At 42.3% G+C, this 17079-nt stretch overlaps 1 protein-coding gene across 6 annotated transcripts in view; it reads left to right on the forward strand.

The window, feature by feature from the left end:
- Positions 1-17079, forward strand: part of CHD6 (chromodomain helicase DNA binding protein 6) — a 205829-nt gene that overhangs the window by 84070 nt on the left and 104680 nt on the right. For all 6 annotated transcript variants that reach the window (XM_040447040.1, XM_040447045.1, XM_040447044.1 and 3 more), the window contains 2 exons: positions 4140-4287; positions 6112-6261. In XM_040447040.1, the coding sequence (XP_040302974.1) occupies positions 4140-4287; positions 6112-6261 (298 nt within the window). The remainder of the gene's footprint in view (positions 1-4139; positions 4288-6111; positions 6262-17079) is intronic.

Here is a 17079-nt window from a genome sequence, read left to right on the forward strand (position 1 = left end):
TTGTAGCTTAGAAATGATTCCATATTCTGATCAGTTGGAGTCTTAATGGTTTTTAGAGCTACATAGTACTCCATTGTAACTGTCCTACTTTATTCAGTCACATTTCATCATGTACATTATTTTTATTAATTTGCACTTGCTGCAGTGAGTAACCTCATGCATATATTTTTTCATATTGTTGGAGGTGTATCTTTGGAGTGTATTCCTAGAAATGGAATTGCTAGATCAAAGGGTATATATATCATAAATAGTTTTTTTACATATTATTTGACCACTGTTTTTGAAGAACCTGGAACTTCAGGGAGCAAACAAGCTTTCATGGACCAAATCCATCTATAGATAGAGCCATTTAGAGGTTAAATGTCTTCATTTGATAAAATCTCAAGCATAAAGTTTTCAAAAGTTATTCCAAAGAGGGAAAAAACACATTTCATGTAGTCTTCCTAGAGGATGAATTCAGGTGATATTTTCTTGTGTCCTATTTGAAAATCCCATTTATAAGCTTACAAAGAATCTTTTCTCCCTGATACTTGTCTTTATCAGAAGAGCTCCAAGAAGAAGTTTTGGAACTCGAAATTGATTGTGTTGCCAAAGGTAACCTACAGAAAATCACTTTGGTAGAGTATCTTCTTATTTATCCACAAATAAGCAAGCAGGGTTCACCAGTCATTGGACATATATTTGAGAAGATGTTCCCTCTACTCCATACTACACCCAGTTTCTGGCTAGGAAAATCTACTAGGGCCTAGTAGTGCCTACTAGGCTTGACTTTGAAAGTGCCTCACTGTGACTCCTCCTTACTTTTGTTATTTAATGTGATTCTGAAAGATGGAAGGCAGATGTAAAATATATACAAGTCTTCTAGTAAAGATTCATATTTTGAGGAGGTTCTCTTCCTTAATTATGGCTTGAGCTTGGTTTAGTTTGAGTATGAGTTTGTGTTTGAATGCAGCTGAGTAGTTTTGAGTGTGTGTGTTTGTAAGATTAAACATATAGACATAGTTTTCTAATATAATGAAGTTATATTTAGTAGGTAAAATTGATTTCAAATGTGGGGAGAAAGGATTTCAGATTTTCTAGGAGATTAAATGGGGCCCTGCTCATGTGATTATTATGATGACTCTTAGTATATTAATCAGTTATGTTTAAATCTGTGTCCAAAAAATTAAGGAGAAAACTTTTTTTTAATGTTTTTTTTTTTTAATTTTTATTTTTTAACATTTATTTTGAGACAGAGAGAGACAGAGCGTGAATAGGGGAGGGTCAGAGAGAGAGGGAGACACAGAATCTGAAACAGACTCCAGGCTCTGAGCTGTCAGCACAGAGCCCGACGCGGGGCTTGAACTCATGGACTGCGAGATCATGACCTGAGCCGAAGTCAGACGCTTAACCAACTGAGCCACCCAGGCACCCCTTTAATGTTTATTTTTGAGAGCGACAGAGCGCGAGTGGGGGAGGGGCAGAAAGCGAGGGAGACACAGAATCCAAAGCAGGCTCCAAACTCTGAGCTGTCAGCACAGAGGCGGAAATGGGGCTCAAACTCAAGAACCATGAGGCCATGACCTGAGGCAAAGTTGGATGCTTAACTGACTGAGCCACCCAGGCGCCCCCCCCTCCTTTTTTTTAAAATAGCACAAGGCTTATTTTGTTAAGGGATCCATTTAAAAAAACTGTCAACGACTATGGATTTGTGGATTTTTTTTCTGTGTATTTGGGTCATTGGAATATTTTGTTGTTAATTCTTTTGGTCATTATTTTGAAATTCAAATAACATTAAAGGAGATATGAAGTTTTTGCGTTCATTAAAAGGGAGACGGGGCTTTAAAAAAAGACAGAAAACATATGGTGTTAAAAACAATAGGCTGTGAGTCAGATGAGCTGAGTGCAGGCCTCTGCTGCTACTCGGCTGCTGACTTTGGGACCTTTGCTGCTTTTAAACCTGTTTTTTCATTTGGAACATGAGATTCATCTGTCTGCCCTTGATACTCTCTCATGGCCTTGTGGTCGTAACAGTTAAATGAGACACAGAACACGTAAGTGCTTTATAGAATATAAATTGCTATACAGTTTTCTTAGGAGTATATGACATGAGATAAATATTCCTTCGAAAACTTAGAACGTTTTTAAACTGTTTCACCTGTGTCTCCTGTCCTGCACTGGTAAGTAGAACATTTGCTTTTTCCCCTCTGTGTTTGAGAGTACAAGTCTCCTGTTAAAAATGGCAGGACCCCTAGAATTTCATTTCCTCAGTTTGGACCAAAATAATTTTCATAAAGAACTTTCCTGATCAGTAGGCAAGCCAGTCTTCAGCCTGGAGAAACGAGGGTGGGCTGTTTGTGCTGACTTGATTGGGAGTCCATGAGGAGTGAAGGGTGTTCAAGAGAGAGGCAGGCTGATTCAGCAGTCAGCACTGGTTGGCGTTCCTGACAACAGTTCATCATGCTGGGTCTCCCATCTCTAAACAAGGCAAGCTCTCTTCCCCCACACCTTCCAATAACCCAACTGATAGAAAATGCCAATAATTTTGACTCTTTCCTCATCTTCCACATTCTGTCCCTTCCTCAGACTTAATGGTTGTATTTCTGCTGGATCCTTCAAATGATTTTCACCTTTGAGTTTTCATTGGTTGTATTTAGCCTAGGGCTTCATTCCCTCTTGCCTTGGCTTGCCATCACGGCACTTGTCACACAGAATGAAGTCAAAACTCTCTGACTGGTATACATACCTAGTTGCTTTGCAGCTCCATTATTTAGTGCTTCTGTTCACTTGCCCTGTCATCCAGCCATACAGACTGTCTTTTACTAAATGTGCCCTTAACACTCTTCACTTCCCTAACAATGCCAGGGTAGTTAAGAGCATGCCTGGGTTCAAATCCTTTCTTCACTATTTAGTAGCCATCTTACCCTGGAAATCTAACTGAACCTCACTCTGCTGCTTGATGAAATGAGGATAGTAATACTATCTGCCTTATAAGATTGATATGAAGACTAAAGGAGATAATCCATGTAAAATACTTAGAGAGTTGTGCCTGCATGTAATCACTGCTATGTAGCTAGTAGCTCTAATTATTAGTACTGCTACTATTATTATTACTGTTCCATGCACATCTCTGCTCAGTTGCATTCTCCCAAATCTCCCCAATGACTTAATCCATCCATTGATGCATCCATCTATCTTTTCAATAAGTATTTATTGGATACTTACTATGTATAAGGCATAAGACTAAGAATACAAACTTGAATCAAGTACATATTGTCCTCTAGGAATTTGGAGTCTGGTAGGAGAGATCAGAGAAGTATAAAATATTCATCTATTCAGCAGATGTTTATGGAAACTACAGAGGATTCAAGCACTGTGTGGTTCCGAGGCTGATATCATAGTTAATAACTAACTTTGGTGAAAGATCAGAGTTTGAGTACCTTAAGCAAAGCATAGCTGAGGTGGTTTGGGAGTATAGAAAAGAGATTTTATCAGCTAAGATGGTCAGAAAAAGCTTTTTAGAGGTGCTGCCATCTTAGCAGGACCTTGCAGGATGGATGGATCTTGCCCATCTTCACCTCTCTCAGGAGGCTTTTAGCTACTGCCTTGAGCTATTGCTCTGGGTGGCCTGTAGGATTTTCATATTCGTAACCTCCTCAAGGACAGGGACAGTATCGTTTTCAATTTTGACTTCCTAGTACTTCCTCCAAGTCTTATATAGACCATTTTCAGTAGAGGATGGTGACAGATTAAGGACACGTCTCTTCCCATGTAACCTAAAGGGCGATTGAAATTGTTGATTCTCAATATCTCAATATCTAGCAATTAAGCTTACTAGAGAAGACATTTATATAAACTGAAAGTGAGGTTTTGAAGATGTTCATATTATTTTATTTCTTACCACATTAATCATAGCCACAGGAATCATGATAAAGGTGTAAAAAAGTGAACTCTGCATCAAGCCATGTAGGTATTTCTTCCCATATTTCTGTGTATAGTTCTGGGAAGAAACTCTTGTAGATTCTCCATTAAAGCCTACCCCTAGGACAAGAATTCCTTGCGATACCATATCCTTATGTGATACCATTACTTTGATCACGTGAGAACACGTGAGTTTTAAAAACTGCCCAAGAGTTTTAATTCTGAATTTCTCCTTGTAGCAAGGAGCAAGGACCAACCCCAGTGGAGAGAAAGAAGAAAGGAAAGAGGAAAAGTGAAACCACAGTGGAGAGTTTAGAGCTGGATCAGGGCCTGCCGAACCCATCCCTGCGGAGTCCTGAGGAGTCCACTGAGTCTGCAGACAGCCAGGTACAGCTGTGACCGGGAACCCTGCGGGCGGTTACGGCTGCCGCACAGATCTTGCTGACGCGCTCCCTGTTGCGTTTCTCTCTCCATCTCCAGCCTTGCACCCCTTGCGCATAGATCCGGGCTGGGCTTTCACTGTTTTGGTGGGTGAGCACCAAGACCACAGGCTTTTTCCCCCTAGCATCCTGATCCTTATACTAATGATCTCCCAGGTTTTTTTAGTGGTGTTTGCTCTCTTCTTGGGAAGTAGCATGTTATTAGGCTGTAGAAAGAATGAATATGGAAAATTGAATTGTGGGGCACTCTGAGTAAGGTGTCGGGGGCCTGATTTGCAATGCAGCTAATGCTTTTAAGATTCAGAGGGCTGGGCCGGTCTGCATAAGGACATTCTCATAATCCCAGATGCTGGAAAAGTCAGGGCTGTGTGTATTCATTTTGCCGAAATAGTAAAGGAAGTTTGGCCAAACATGGAAACAAAGAGTTGCCCACCTGAATGAGATTTTTAAAGCCATTACTAAGCATGCCCATGACATTGGTAGGAATTTTCTCCCTCAGTTGAGGCAACCTGTCTTGGATAGGAGTTCTAATATTTGAAAGTGGTGTTTCCTCTGATATCCATGACCGTTTACCTGGGTTATGCCTGCTGAAAGGGGACCATGTAAAATCATCTGACTACTGCACATTCAAGTATCCTTGGATCCTCGTAGATTCCTAGATGGTCTTCACTGTAGGAAGGTATCAGCTTCCAATGTCACAGTGGTAATAAGTAGTAGTGTCTGGGGTATCAGAGCAGAACCCCCCCCCCCCCCCATCACTGTCTCTGAACTCGGGCTAGTGGCTGTCACGTGTCCTCATGGGCAGAGCAGCAGGCATGTTGGGTTGATGGGAGTTGGCAGGGGTTTAAGTGTTTCCAGGGTGGTGATCTGTATGTACATGGGATTGGGAGACAGGTTTTCATGTGGAATCTCTCATGTAAAACTAAACGTCATAGAGGTAACATAATGAAGAAATGGTGGGAGAACAGAGAGAGGCCCAGGAGGTATGTTTTAAAAAATAAGGCAGGTGGTGTTTGGCTTTGGTTTTGTTTTTTAAGATTGAAGTACTGGAGAGTGAGCTAGCTGGTGAGTGGTTCCCAGAAGTGTTTCTGCTGCTTGGATAGGATGTGTCCATGAGATGAACCATGTGTTTTTCTGTTTGAGGAAAGCCACTGGGCTGCTTTGTTGTAGAATGTTGTCTCTCTAAAAGGTCAGGAGTTACTTAATTATAGATGAATCCTCAGATGGTGACTCATGAATCTTGTTTTGTCACACTTAATATGTCTCCTTGCATTTCAAGGAGATTCTCAAAGTAAGTCCTAATAAAACTGGTATTAATTTAGTTTTTAAAGAATATATTGTAAGTACAGTGAATTTGACCACAACCGAAACAATTATCTTATCCCCCTAAAATCAGAGCTTCCAGCTATGCTGGAAGGGACCTGAAAGATGATGGAGTTTACCTCTCATCCCCGTTTTACTGGAATAGAAACTGACGCCAGAAAGGAAAAGGAAAGTCACTATCATTCATGAACAAGACACATCTCACTGGATTCTGAGACTATACCTTCTTCTCAGGGGATCTTGGCAATTTGGATCTCCTCCCTCAGCCAGATTTCATTTTGAGTGAATTTAATTCTTAAAAGAGTTGTGTTTAAGGAAGATTGCTTTTGTAAAGTAGGACAGGTCTCTTGTGCATGTCAGTGACTGTAGATGAGGGTATTCTTTCTTGTCCAAGCTTTTTGCCTTTGACTCACAGAGCATCTCTCCGATGGGTGTGTTTGCCCTGCAGAAACGACGCTCAGGACGGCAGGTGAAGCGCAGAAAATATAACGAGGACCTGGATTTCAAGGTGGTGGACGATGACGGGGAGACAATCGCTGTTCTTGGAGCCGGCCGGACGTCCGCCCTCTCGGCTTCTACACTGGCATGGCAGGCGGAGGTACGGCCTATGGCTGGGGTGCTGACCTTGGCTTGATCCATCATTTTGGCCCACTTGATAGTTATTCTGTGGCTCTTCGCTGAAGCTAGGTTAGGTTATTGTAACTGGTGCTGATAACCTTCAGTTGGCTTCCTAATCCATTTAGAATGAAGTTCACTCCCGCTATGGTGCCCAGCAGGGTTCTCTCTGTCTCAGCAAATTCCTTCAGCATATAAATGACTTTCTCCCCACTCCCTAGCCTTGGGTTAACAGTTCTTTCCCACCTTCTTGCCCTGATATCTCTTCTTCACATGCATTACATGACTTGGTTCATCATCTTTTAAGCTAAAATGGTTTCTCCCCAGAGAGGTCTTTCCTGGTTCTTGTATTTAGAGTAGATAGATCTCTGCCTCTGAGCCCCATGATTCTCCGTTTCACTCCATGTCTGTTTCTTTCATAGCACTTGCCACAGCTGATCATTGTGTTCTGATTGCATTTATTTCTTTGTCTTTCCCATTAGAATGTGAAAGTCTGATAACATACTAAACAGCCATTCATTGGATGAAATCACACGCACTAGTAATTACAGTTGGAACTTGGATTCAATAAATGTGTATTAAGAGTCCATACAAGGCCAGGTCTTGGGATACAAGGATGAGTATCAAGGCATGGTACCTGGCTCCAAGAAGAAGGGGCTTATAGCTATATGAACACTGTGATAAAGTGCGGCCTTAGAAGAATGTGCTGGATACAGTGGCTACATGGGGGAGTGGACAGGAAAGGGGGAGGTCAGGATTTTAGGAAAGGCATTTCTAACATGAACTAAAGCCCACAGCCTGGATGGTGTTGCGGGTGGTGTTGTGATAGACTAGCTCGGCTGGATGTTGGGATCTGGTCTGAGGAGTGGTGGGAGATGAGCATTGAGTGGTAGGAAGAGTCACATTATGCAGGCCCTAGGGATTAGCTAAAGTATTTGACCTTAATACTGCAGAGCAAATGGTAGGGGGGAGGGGACATTGAGGGTTCCAGCAGAGAAGCAGGATGGCCCTATTTGTATTTTAGGGATTTCCATTGGCAGCGGTTTCAAGAAGAGGGACCTGATATCCAGATGCTAGAAGGAAGAGAGGTAAATATTGAAAAGGAGGAGGTCTGTGCCAGGGAGCTTACAGAGAAGACATTAGAAGCAAAAGAAGAAACAAGCTGTGCATATAGGAAGGGCATCATTGCCAGCAGCACATTCTGGGACACAGCCTGGCTGTTGTTGTGGAGTCCCTGATGCTGACTTGGCAGAATTCATGCTCTGCATGTGCGACAGAGCACAAATACCTGTCCTTCCCCCCGGGCACTAGGGTGGCTTAGCAAAGCCGGTAATACTTTATCTGTCTAAACCACCTTGCCTCCAGCTTTAAGCATTTTCACATAATTTCACATATCCTTTCACCTTGTGTTTGCATGGACAGTAGCTAGGAGGAGGGGTCGTCATCCCTGGTTTAACAGCCAAGAAGCAGGCACAGAACGATCTGGGTCATGGGACACCCTAGTGGTAGTCAACCAGTGACTAGCATGTAAGAGTTGATTTCAGGTCCCTTTGCCAAGAGTTATCCAACCAATGAACATAGCACTTAATAGGAATAATAATTTGATGTACTATCAGTGTAGTGCTTTCAAGCAAACAGTTAAGAGTAGTCCTGGCAAGAGTGCCATGAGGTGACAGGATTATATTGCTTTATGATGGGTTTTCCCTCCTTGGAGATTTATGGTTGGTTTGGTAGTTAAAACATTAGAAGGGAATTTATTTTCTCCTAGTAGCCATTCAGCCCGTCATTAACCATATTTCAGTTGTTGTTATGACTTCTTTTGTAGTACCTGAAGGGCGGCTTTAGCTGATCTGACAGAAATAATTCAGGAAATTTTATGTATCTTAACAAGGCTCTTTTTATCCTCTTCAAGGTACACGAGAGAGAGAGCTAACATACGATAGAATCTGAATTTTCATTAATTAGGCCTCAAAAATTGTTATGAAATTTAAGCAGAAAGAGGCCTGATATGTGGCTTTGGCAAGCACGTGGATCTGGCCTCTGTGTCCCAGGCCTGGCCTAGCATGCAGGGTAGATAGACGGCCTGTAGGGGGATTGGGTGGGTTTCAGAGGCCGGCCTCAGCTGAGCCCTAGCTGCTGCCCGACTACACCGCATTTGCCTCTGGTTTACGTTTTGGGCTTCCTGGTGAGGTTTGAACAAAGATTTCCCAGGCTGATGGCAAACCTTGAAAGCCATGAATCTCATCTAGGATTCCATACAATCCTCAGTACCCAGTGGCACAGAAAATCAGTTGAAGAAGATGAGGCTTTTACTTGTGTCCTTCTCCCGAGGCCCTTTGGATGGCTGTCTGCCTGCTTGCTGGCTGTAGCTTGGGGCCAAGAACCGTGTGGAGTCCCCAGCAGAAAGGCCCTGCTGCTCCCTCGCTGCATTTCTCGGGCAGTGCCTTCTCAGCATGCTCTGCCTTGTTCTGTGGCCCCTGGCCCAGTCCCAGATTGCAGCCTCAGCACTGGCTGTCTAGTGGGGAGTTGCTGGAAACATCTTTACATGTGATTCGTGGTAGGCCAGGACTGGCATGCTAGCACGGCCCTGCTCTGGAGCCAGAGGGACGGTCCCCTGACTGGGATACGGGATTCGGGGGCAGGAAATAACTTTCCATCCTCACGTCACAGTGAGCAAAGTCTTTGCTTTCTTATTCTTTGTCAAACGGATGTTGGTGTCTAGAACAGAGACAGACTTTCGCAGTTGTTGTGTAGATTTTTACAAGGCTGTCTCAGTTTCTGCCTCCTACAGTTTGTGCAGTTTGTGTGATTTTGCCTTTTAGAACAAAGGGCTTTAATCTGAATGAGGCTTCAGCTCCCGGTGCCCTCCTGTGCCTCACTCTGTGTCTCTGAGGCCAGCGCCCTCCGCTTTGTCTAACCTTTTGCCGTGCCTGATGGGCTGAGCCCAGTTGTTTTCTCCCCCAGAAGCCCCCTGTTTCCTTCCCTGAGCTGGGGGAGAGTGCCCCTGCTCTATGGTCTAAGATGGTTGTTTCTCAACTCCGATATTAAATCAAAATTCCTGCCTGATTTTTGTTTTAAATGTGACTGCACACTACCTGTTTACTCCCGTTTATTTCCCTACCTCATTCTAATGCTTTTGCTCTACTGTTTACTTAGTATTCCGTATATGCATCCTGTTTCCTGTGGACTCATTCTTTCATCCTTCCAGTTCATTTCAGCTTTCCTTCCTGCTTGTTGTCCTCTTACGACCCACCATTCCTTAGGGCCCTAGTAAAACCTTACCTATTCTGTGAAATCCAAGCTGTTCTTGCTTTTTGCACTCTTGCTGGACTTAAGGTTACTGTCACACCAATTAGAATTTAACCTGCAACGTTTCTAATAAAAATGTTTTATGTTGCTTTCCCTACATGAATGTAAGCCCCTGAGACTGGGCATCTCGTTTGATGCTACTTTTGTACTCTCACATACTTGGTGATTTGAAAAGCGATTTGCTTCTTGCTAGAACCTCTCCCTTGTGCCTAGCTAAATAGAACTAAATCAGGTGGTTGGTTGAGGTTGGGGGTGACTAGGGTTGACAATTTTTGAAATTTTCCCTAAGAAAAAAATTTTTAGTTATCCGAGTCTCTGACATGAAAGAGAATGAATTAAAATGGCCTTCTTTGAAGGATAATTTGAGAAAATTCCAAGTAGCTGAGAACAGATGGTTGTTATGGAAGTGTGTTTGGCAAGCAGATTTAGTTTATATCTGTGTGTATCTGTATACACGGAGTGTTGATACACACATGATCGTGCTTATGCACAATCTCTGTTTAGAAAAGTCCTGATTTCCTAGTTTCCGTCCTGCTTTGATGTGTATTTTGGAAATGCTATTCCCTTTTCCTTTTATTGGAATAGAGTAAAGCCTGCTCTCAGTGTTTTGATGATAATCAGTTTTTTTTAAAGGAATTATTCTTTTCTTTCTTCTTTTTCTTTATTTTTTTTAAGTTCATCTATTTATTTTGAGAGAGACAGCACAAGTGGGGGAAGGGCAGCTACAGAGGGAGAGAGAGGATCCCAAGCAGGCCCTGTGCTGCCAGCACAGAGCCCGATGTGGGGGCTCGAACCCACAGAATTGTGAGATAATAACCTGAGCCAAAAGTAAGAATTGGATGCTTAACCAGCTGGGCCACCCAGGCACTCCTCTTTTCTTTTTTTTTTTTTTTTTTAATGTTCATTCACTTTTGAGAGAGAGAGAGAGACAGGGAGGGGCATGAGCCAGGGAGGGGCAGAGAGAGAGGAAGACACAGAATCCAAAGCAGGCTCCAGGCTCTGAGCTGTGAGCACAGAGCCTGATGTGGGGCTTGCACTCACCAAACACAAGATCATGACCTGAGCCAAAGTCAAATGCTTACCTGACTGAGTCACCCAGGCACCCCTCACTGATTTTTTTTTTTTTTTTTAATTCCAGCATTCATTGCTATCCCTATAAAAGATAAGTTGAGGGGTGCCTGGGTGGCTCAGTCGGTTAAGCGGCCAACTTCGGCTCAGGTCATGATCTCGCGGTCCGTGAGTTCGAGCCCCGCGTCAGGCTCTGTGCTGACAGCTCAGAGCCTGGAGCGTGTTTCAGATTCTGTGTCTCCCTCTCTCTGACCCTCCCCTGTTCATGCTCTGTCTCTCCCTGTCTCAAAAATAAATAAAACGTTAAAAAAAAAAAAAGACAAAAAAAAAAAAAGATAAGTTGAAATTTTATTTCACATTCCTTAATTTTTACTTGAAAATTTTCTATGGTGAAGAATGTTTGAAGCCCTCCATCCTTTTATTTATTTTTTTCTTAAAGCTTATTTATTTATTTATTTAGAGAGCACATGTGCAAGCGGGAGAGGGGCAGAGAGACAGAGAGAGAAGGAATCCCAAGCAGACTCCATGCCCAGCGAGGAGCCCAACGTGGGGCTTGATCCCACAAACTGCAAGATCATGACCTGAGCTGAAATCAAGAGTCAGTCACACAACCAACTGAGCCACCCAGGTGCCCCTGAAGCCCTTCATCCTTTTAATACTCAGAGTAAAGTACTGTCCTTTCTTGTCCGTGTGTTAACGTTTCCTTGGATTTGGCTGGTCCTAGTAAAAACTCCAAATAACATTATCAAAATCCTCCCACTAAAACCCATCTTTTTTCTATTCTTAATGGTAGATAAGAATAAGAATGTTTGAAGCAATCTAGTAGTGAGGAAGACATAATTGTTCCTGTCAGTACATGTGTACATGTATGAATGCTCCCTGGTTAGTCTGGGTTCTACAGACTTGGGAGTGGGTAGGAAAGGTAGTCAGAAATTATGAAAGTTTAGTGCTGGTTAACAGAGATCTAACTCAGATGTCGCTGCACTTTCAGAGGCTCTCCTAATTTGCCGAAGTGCCCTGTCTTGAATTGTGGGATTTCAGCAGGTTCTCAGCACTTGCTTTATGCTGATATTACCATTTATATTGCAAAATCTCTTAACATTATTTATTCAAAAATACTTCTTGAGGACCTACTACCTGCCAAGGACTGTTTTGTGCTGGAGATAACATCAAGGATCAAAAGAGGCAAAACTCCCTGCTCTCACAGAGGGAGCGTACAATAAATGGAGAGGGGACCTACGAAATCCATGCAACTGATCTCCTCTTCACATTTGCTGGATTCTGAACCTGTGGGAGAGGAGGCCAAACAGCCAAGCTCCGAGTTAGTTTCCAAAGGGTGGAAATACCTAGGTAGAGGCTGGGAACAAACCTAAAAAGTAATAAAATTGCGTAGTATATCAATGGTGGTAAGTGCTGTGAGAAAAAAAATCAGGAGAGGAGTGATGTGGAATTGAGGAGTGAGGGTTGCAGTTTTAATTAGGGTGGTCTGTTTTGGCCTCACCAAGGTAACATTTGAGCAAAGAATTGAAGGCAATAAAGGAGTGAGGGAATCTTGAGAGGGAGGCATTTTAGGCGGAGGGAATAGCCTGTGCAGAGTCTCTGAGGTAGAAATGGACCACTAGTGTGTGTGTGAGGAACACACAGGGAGACCTGAAAGGTAATAGGAGATGGGACGTTTGGTGAGCTCCAGCAGGGTTTGTTGTAGGCCTTTAAAAGATGTTTGATTTTATTCTAAAAGAGAAGCCTTGTAAGCAGGTTAGGCAAAAGACATTATAATGGCAGTTCTGAATGTTGTATTGTGAATAGACTAGTTGGGCAGGAGTGGAAGCAGGGAAACTAGATAGAAGGCAGTTGAGAATAATCTGGGTGAGAAATGAAGGTGATTTAGACGAGGGTAGAAGCAGTGGAGGTGGTGAGAAATTGCTGGATTCTATACATGTTTTGAAGATATAGCCAACACGATTTCTTGGCTAATCAGACACTGTGTGGAGAGAGAGGAGGAATCAAGAATTACACCAAGATTTTTGGTTTGAATACCAAGAAGGATAGAATTCACTCAGTTGGGAGAAAACTGTAGATGGAATGGGTAGGGAAGGGAAGTTGGCTAGGATAGCAGGAGTTTACATTTTAGACATTTTAAGTGTGAAATACCTCTGAGATATTCAAGTGGAGATGGCAGGTAACAATTAGATTATGAGTCTATGAATCGAGGGGAGGTTCTGAGCTGGATACATAAACTTGGCTGGTGTCATGATGTAGCCCTTATTTAAAACCTCAAGACTGGACAAGATCAGCAGAAAAATGAGTATGAATTGAAAAGAGTAAAAAGTAGGCCCTAGGGAGTTCCTGGAATGAAAGTTGATGTGGGAGGATTCCTTCTTCCAGGGAAGAGACAGTAGGTCGTGGCAGGGCAACACTCATTGCAAAGGGAAAAAAAGAGAATGTGTCTTTAAAGACATCAGATATCTGTGAAAGCAACAAGAATTAGATTAACTAAAATTCCAGACAGTGATAAGCTATTTATTACTAGATGAGCCGGCAGTTGCGAACTATTTCTTCTCTGGAAACATTCCTCAGTTCTAGGTGCAGGTTGAGGATCAGGCTTGGCTCAAACAGACTTCTCTGGGTTGAAGAGAAACCATCACTATCTGCCCCTGCTGGTGAAATGATTGGAAACTAGAAGATCTCCAAAGCAAAGGGCTCTCCCCAGGACCTTGAGGAGTTCTGGGGTAGCCCAAGAAGTTAGTGGCTCATTCAGAAGGCAGATTGAAATCTCACAGTATCATGGTACCTAGAGGGAGAATCTCACTAAAGGGATGGGCTTAGTGTAGAAAAACTAACTCTCCCTGAAGAGAGGTTTTTAAGAGGGGCACCTGGGTGGCTCAGTCTGTTAAGTGTTCGACTCTTGATCTCAGCTCAGGTCGTGATCTCACCTGAGATTCATGAGATTGAGCCCTGAGTCAGGCTCTGTGCTGACAGTGTGGAGCCTGCCTGGGATTCTCTTTATCCCTCTCTGTCTCTCTCTCTGCCCCTCCCTCGCTCGCACTTGCTCTCTCTCTTTCTCTGTCTCTCAAAATAAATAAATAAATTTAAAAAAAGAGAGTGAGAGATTTTTAACTTACTTGGGATTGGAGACTCCAGGGCTCAGGAATAGAAAGACCTGCCACATTCAGTCAGTGGCCCTGGACATTCATGCTTGAGAAACAGGATAAAACAAGAGATGAATCTTTAAAAAAAATTTTTTTTAATGTTTATTTATTTTTGAGAGAGACATAGACAGAATGCGAGTGGGTTGGGGGCAGAGAGAAAGGGAGACACGGAATCCGAAGCAGGCTCCAGGCTCCGAGCCATCAGCACAGAGCCCGATGCGGAGCTCAAACTCATGAGCTGTGAGATCATGACCCAAGCTGAAGTCAGACACTCAACCAACTGAGCCACCCAGCTACCCCTGCTAAGCAAGAGATAAATCTTAACAGTAACCCAGGCCTGACCCAATTTAGTGTCTCATTGGACCCAGGGACCACCCCCTCTCACAGAGAAAATAGGAAATAGTTGTGGAAAATATTGTTAGGAGCTGCTAAGGTTCCTTTATTCACAATATCTACCATAAGTAAAAAACTATTGCACGTTTGAAAAAGCTGGAAAAAATGTGACTAAAAAGTAAAAGTAATATATAATAGAAGCAGACCCTAGATGATCCAGGTAGTGGACTTAACAGAAAAGAATTTTTTTTTTTTTAATTTTTTTTTTCAATGTTTATTTATTTTTGGGACAGAGAGAGACAGAGCATGAACGGAGGAGGGGCAGAGTGAGAGGGAGACACAGAATCGGAAACAGGCTCCAGGCTCTGAGCCATCAGCCCAGAGCCTGACGCGGGGCTCGAACTCACAGACCGTGAGATCGTGACCTGGCTGAAGTCGGACGCTTAACCGACTGCGCCACCCAGGCGCCCCAGAAAAGAATTTTAAAATAACTGATTAACATGTGAAAGAAAATAAAAGAAAATGAGCCAAAAAAATTTTAAAGTGAAGAATTCCAGTGAAGAAATGAATCTGTAAAGAGAATCGGTTCAACAGACTGGAATGAAAATTCCAATTTAAAAAACTTAGAATACAGTGGATGACTTTAAAGGCAGATTAGAGGGGCGCCTGGTGGCTCAGGTGGTTAAGTGTCTAACTTTGGCTCAGGTTATAATCTTGCACTTCATGAGTTTGAGCCCCATGTTGGGCTCTATGCTGACAGCTCCGAGCCTGGAGCCTGCTTCATAGTCTGTGTCTCCCTCTCTGCCCCTCCCCTGCTCACACTGTCTCTCAGTCTCTCAAAAATAAACATTAAAAATATATATATTTGTGTGTGTGTATAAATCTAAAAACTTTTTAAAATCTAAAAAGTAAAAAATTAAAATAACCTGAAATAAAAATTAAAGCAGATTAGATACAACAGAAGATAAGATTGGTGACTTTGAAGACAAATCAATAGAAAATTTCTGAACTGCCACATAGAAAAAAGAATGGAAAGAGCAGAATAAAGCATATGAAACAATTGGGGTGCAGTGAAAAAGTGCAATGTGTATCTCTGATTAGAGTCCTAGATGTGGAGGAGAGATTGGAGCAGAGGAGTGTTTGATGATAAAAGTAAATGGCCAACAACTCCCATAAACTGATGGGGGATATCAACCAATACATTCAGCATCAGGTAACTCCCAAGCAGGGAAAATACAAAAACAAAAACCATATTCAGGCGCATCTGAAACTGTAGAAAACCAAAGACTTAAAATCCACTAGATAAAAACTACTAACGTTATATTAAATGGTACGATACTGAATGCTTTCCTGCTGAATTTGGGAGTAAGAAAAAGATCCCACTGTTATCTTTATATTCAGAAATGCAGGGGACACCTAGGTTTCTCAGTTAGTTAAGCATCCAAACTTAGGCTCAGGTCATGATCTCACAGTTCGCGAGTTCGAGCCCTCTGCTGGGCTGTCTGGTATCAGCATCGAGCCTGCTTCGGATCCTCTGTCCCCCTCTCTCTCTGCCCCTCCCCCTCTTGCTCTCTCAAAAATAAATAAACATTAAAAAAAAAGAATATGTAATATAAATTTTAAAAAAGAGATACACTGGAGGTCCTGGCCATTGCTATAAGTAAACAAAGAAATAAAAAGTTTAAAAATTGGAACGGAAGAAGTACGATTCAGTATTTGTAGATGACATGACTGTGTGTGTTGAAAATTCAACAGAATTGACAAACCATTAGAATTAATAAATGTGGATTTAGCTAAATTGGTGGATACAAAGACAATATACATAAACATCTACTTTATTTCTGTGAACTAGCAGCATGAATTCAGGAAAGAAAAATTCTAAAATGCCATTTGTAACATCATCAAAAATATTAGATATTCTGGAATAGCTCTCAAAAGATATACAAGCCCTCTCTATATGAAAAACATTGCTGAGAGAAATTAAAGAAGACCTACATAAATAGAGCAATGTATGACATACATGTGTTCAATATTGTTAAGATGTCTGCAGTTCATTCCCAGTCAGAATCTAAGTACGGTGTTTTCTGCTGGAAATTGATGATAGAAACACAAAAGACCTAGAATAGCCAGACAATCTTTACGGAGAACTCAGTTGGAAGACTCCCTGTAATCCAGACTTTTAATCACACTCCAGTAATGAAGACAAGGTAGTGTTGCTATAAAAACAAGTAGAACCAAACAGAGCTGCGCTGCTCCGTAGGGCTCCAACTAGCCCGATGTGGCTGTAAGCACTTGAAATATGGGTAGTCTGATCCAGATGGCCAACAGCCACATGAAAAGATGCTCAACGTCGCTCCTCATCAGGGAAATACAAATCAACACCACAGTCAGATATCACCTCACACCAGAGTGGCCAAAATGAACAAATCAGGAGACTATAGATGCTAGAGAGGATGTGGAGAAACGGGAACCCTCTTGCACTGTTGGTGGGAATGCAAACTGGTGCAGCCACTGTGGAAAACAGTGTGGAGGTTCCTCAGAAAATTAAAAATAGACCTACCCTATGACCCAGTAATAGCACTGCTAGGAATTTACCCAAGGGATACAGGAGTACTGATGCATAGGGGCACTCATACCCCAATGTTTATAGCAGCACTCTCTCAACAATAGCCAAGTTATGGAAAGAGCCTAAATGTCCATCAACTGATGAATGGATAAAGAAATTGTGGTTTATATACACAATGGAGTACTACAGGGCAATGAGAAAGAACGAAATATGGCCCTTTGTAGCAACATGGATGGAACTGGAGAGTGTGATGCTAAGTGAAATAAGCCATACAGAGAAAGACAGATACCATATGTTTTCACTCTTATGTGGATCCTGAGAAACTTAACAGAAACCCATGGGGAAGGGGAAGGAAAAAAAAAAAAGAGGTTAGAGT

This window comes from Herpailurus yagouaroundi, unplaced genomic scaffold (assembly GCF_014898765.1).
Source record: "Herpailurus yagouaroundi ecotype Mexico unplaced genomic scaffold, PumYag 196, whole genome shotgun sequence".
Classification (NCBI taxonomy): Eukaryota; Metazoa; Chordata; class Mammalia; order Carnivora; family Felidae; genus Herpailurus; species Herpailurus yagouaroundi.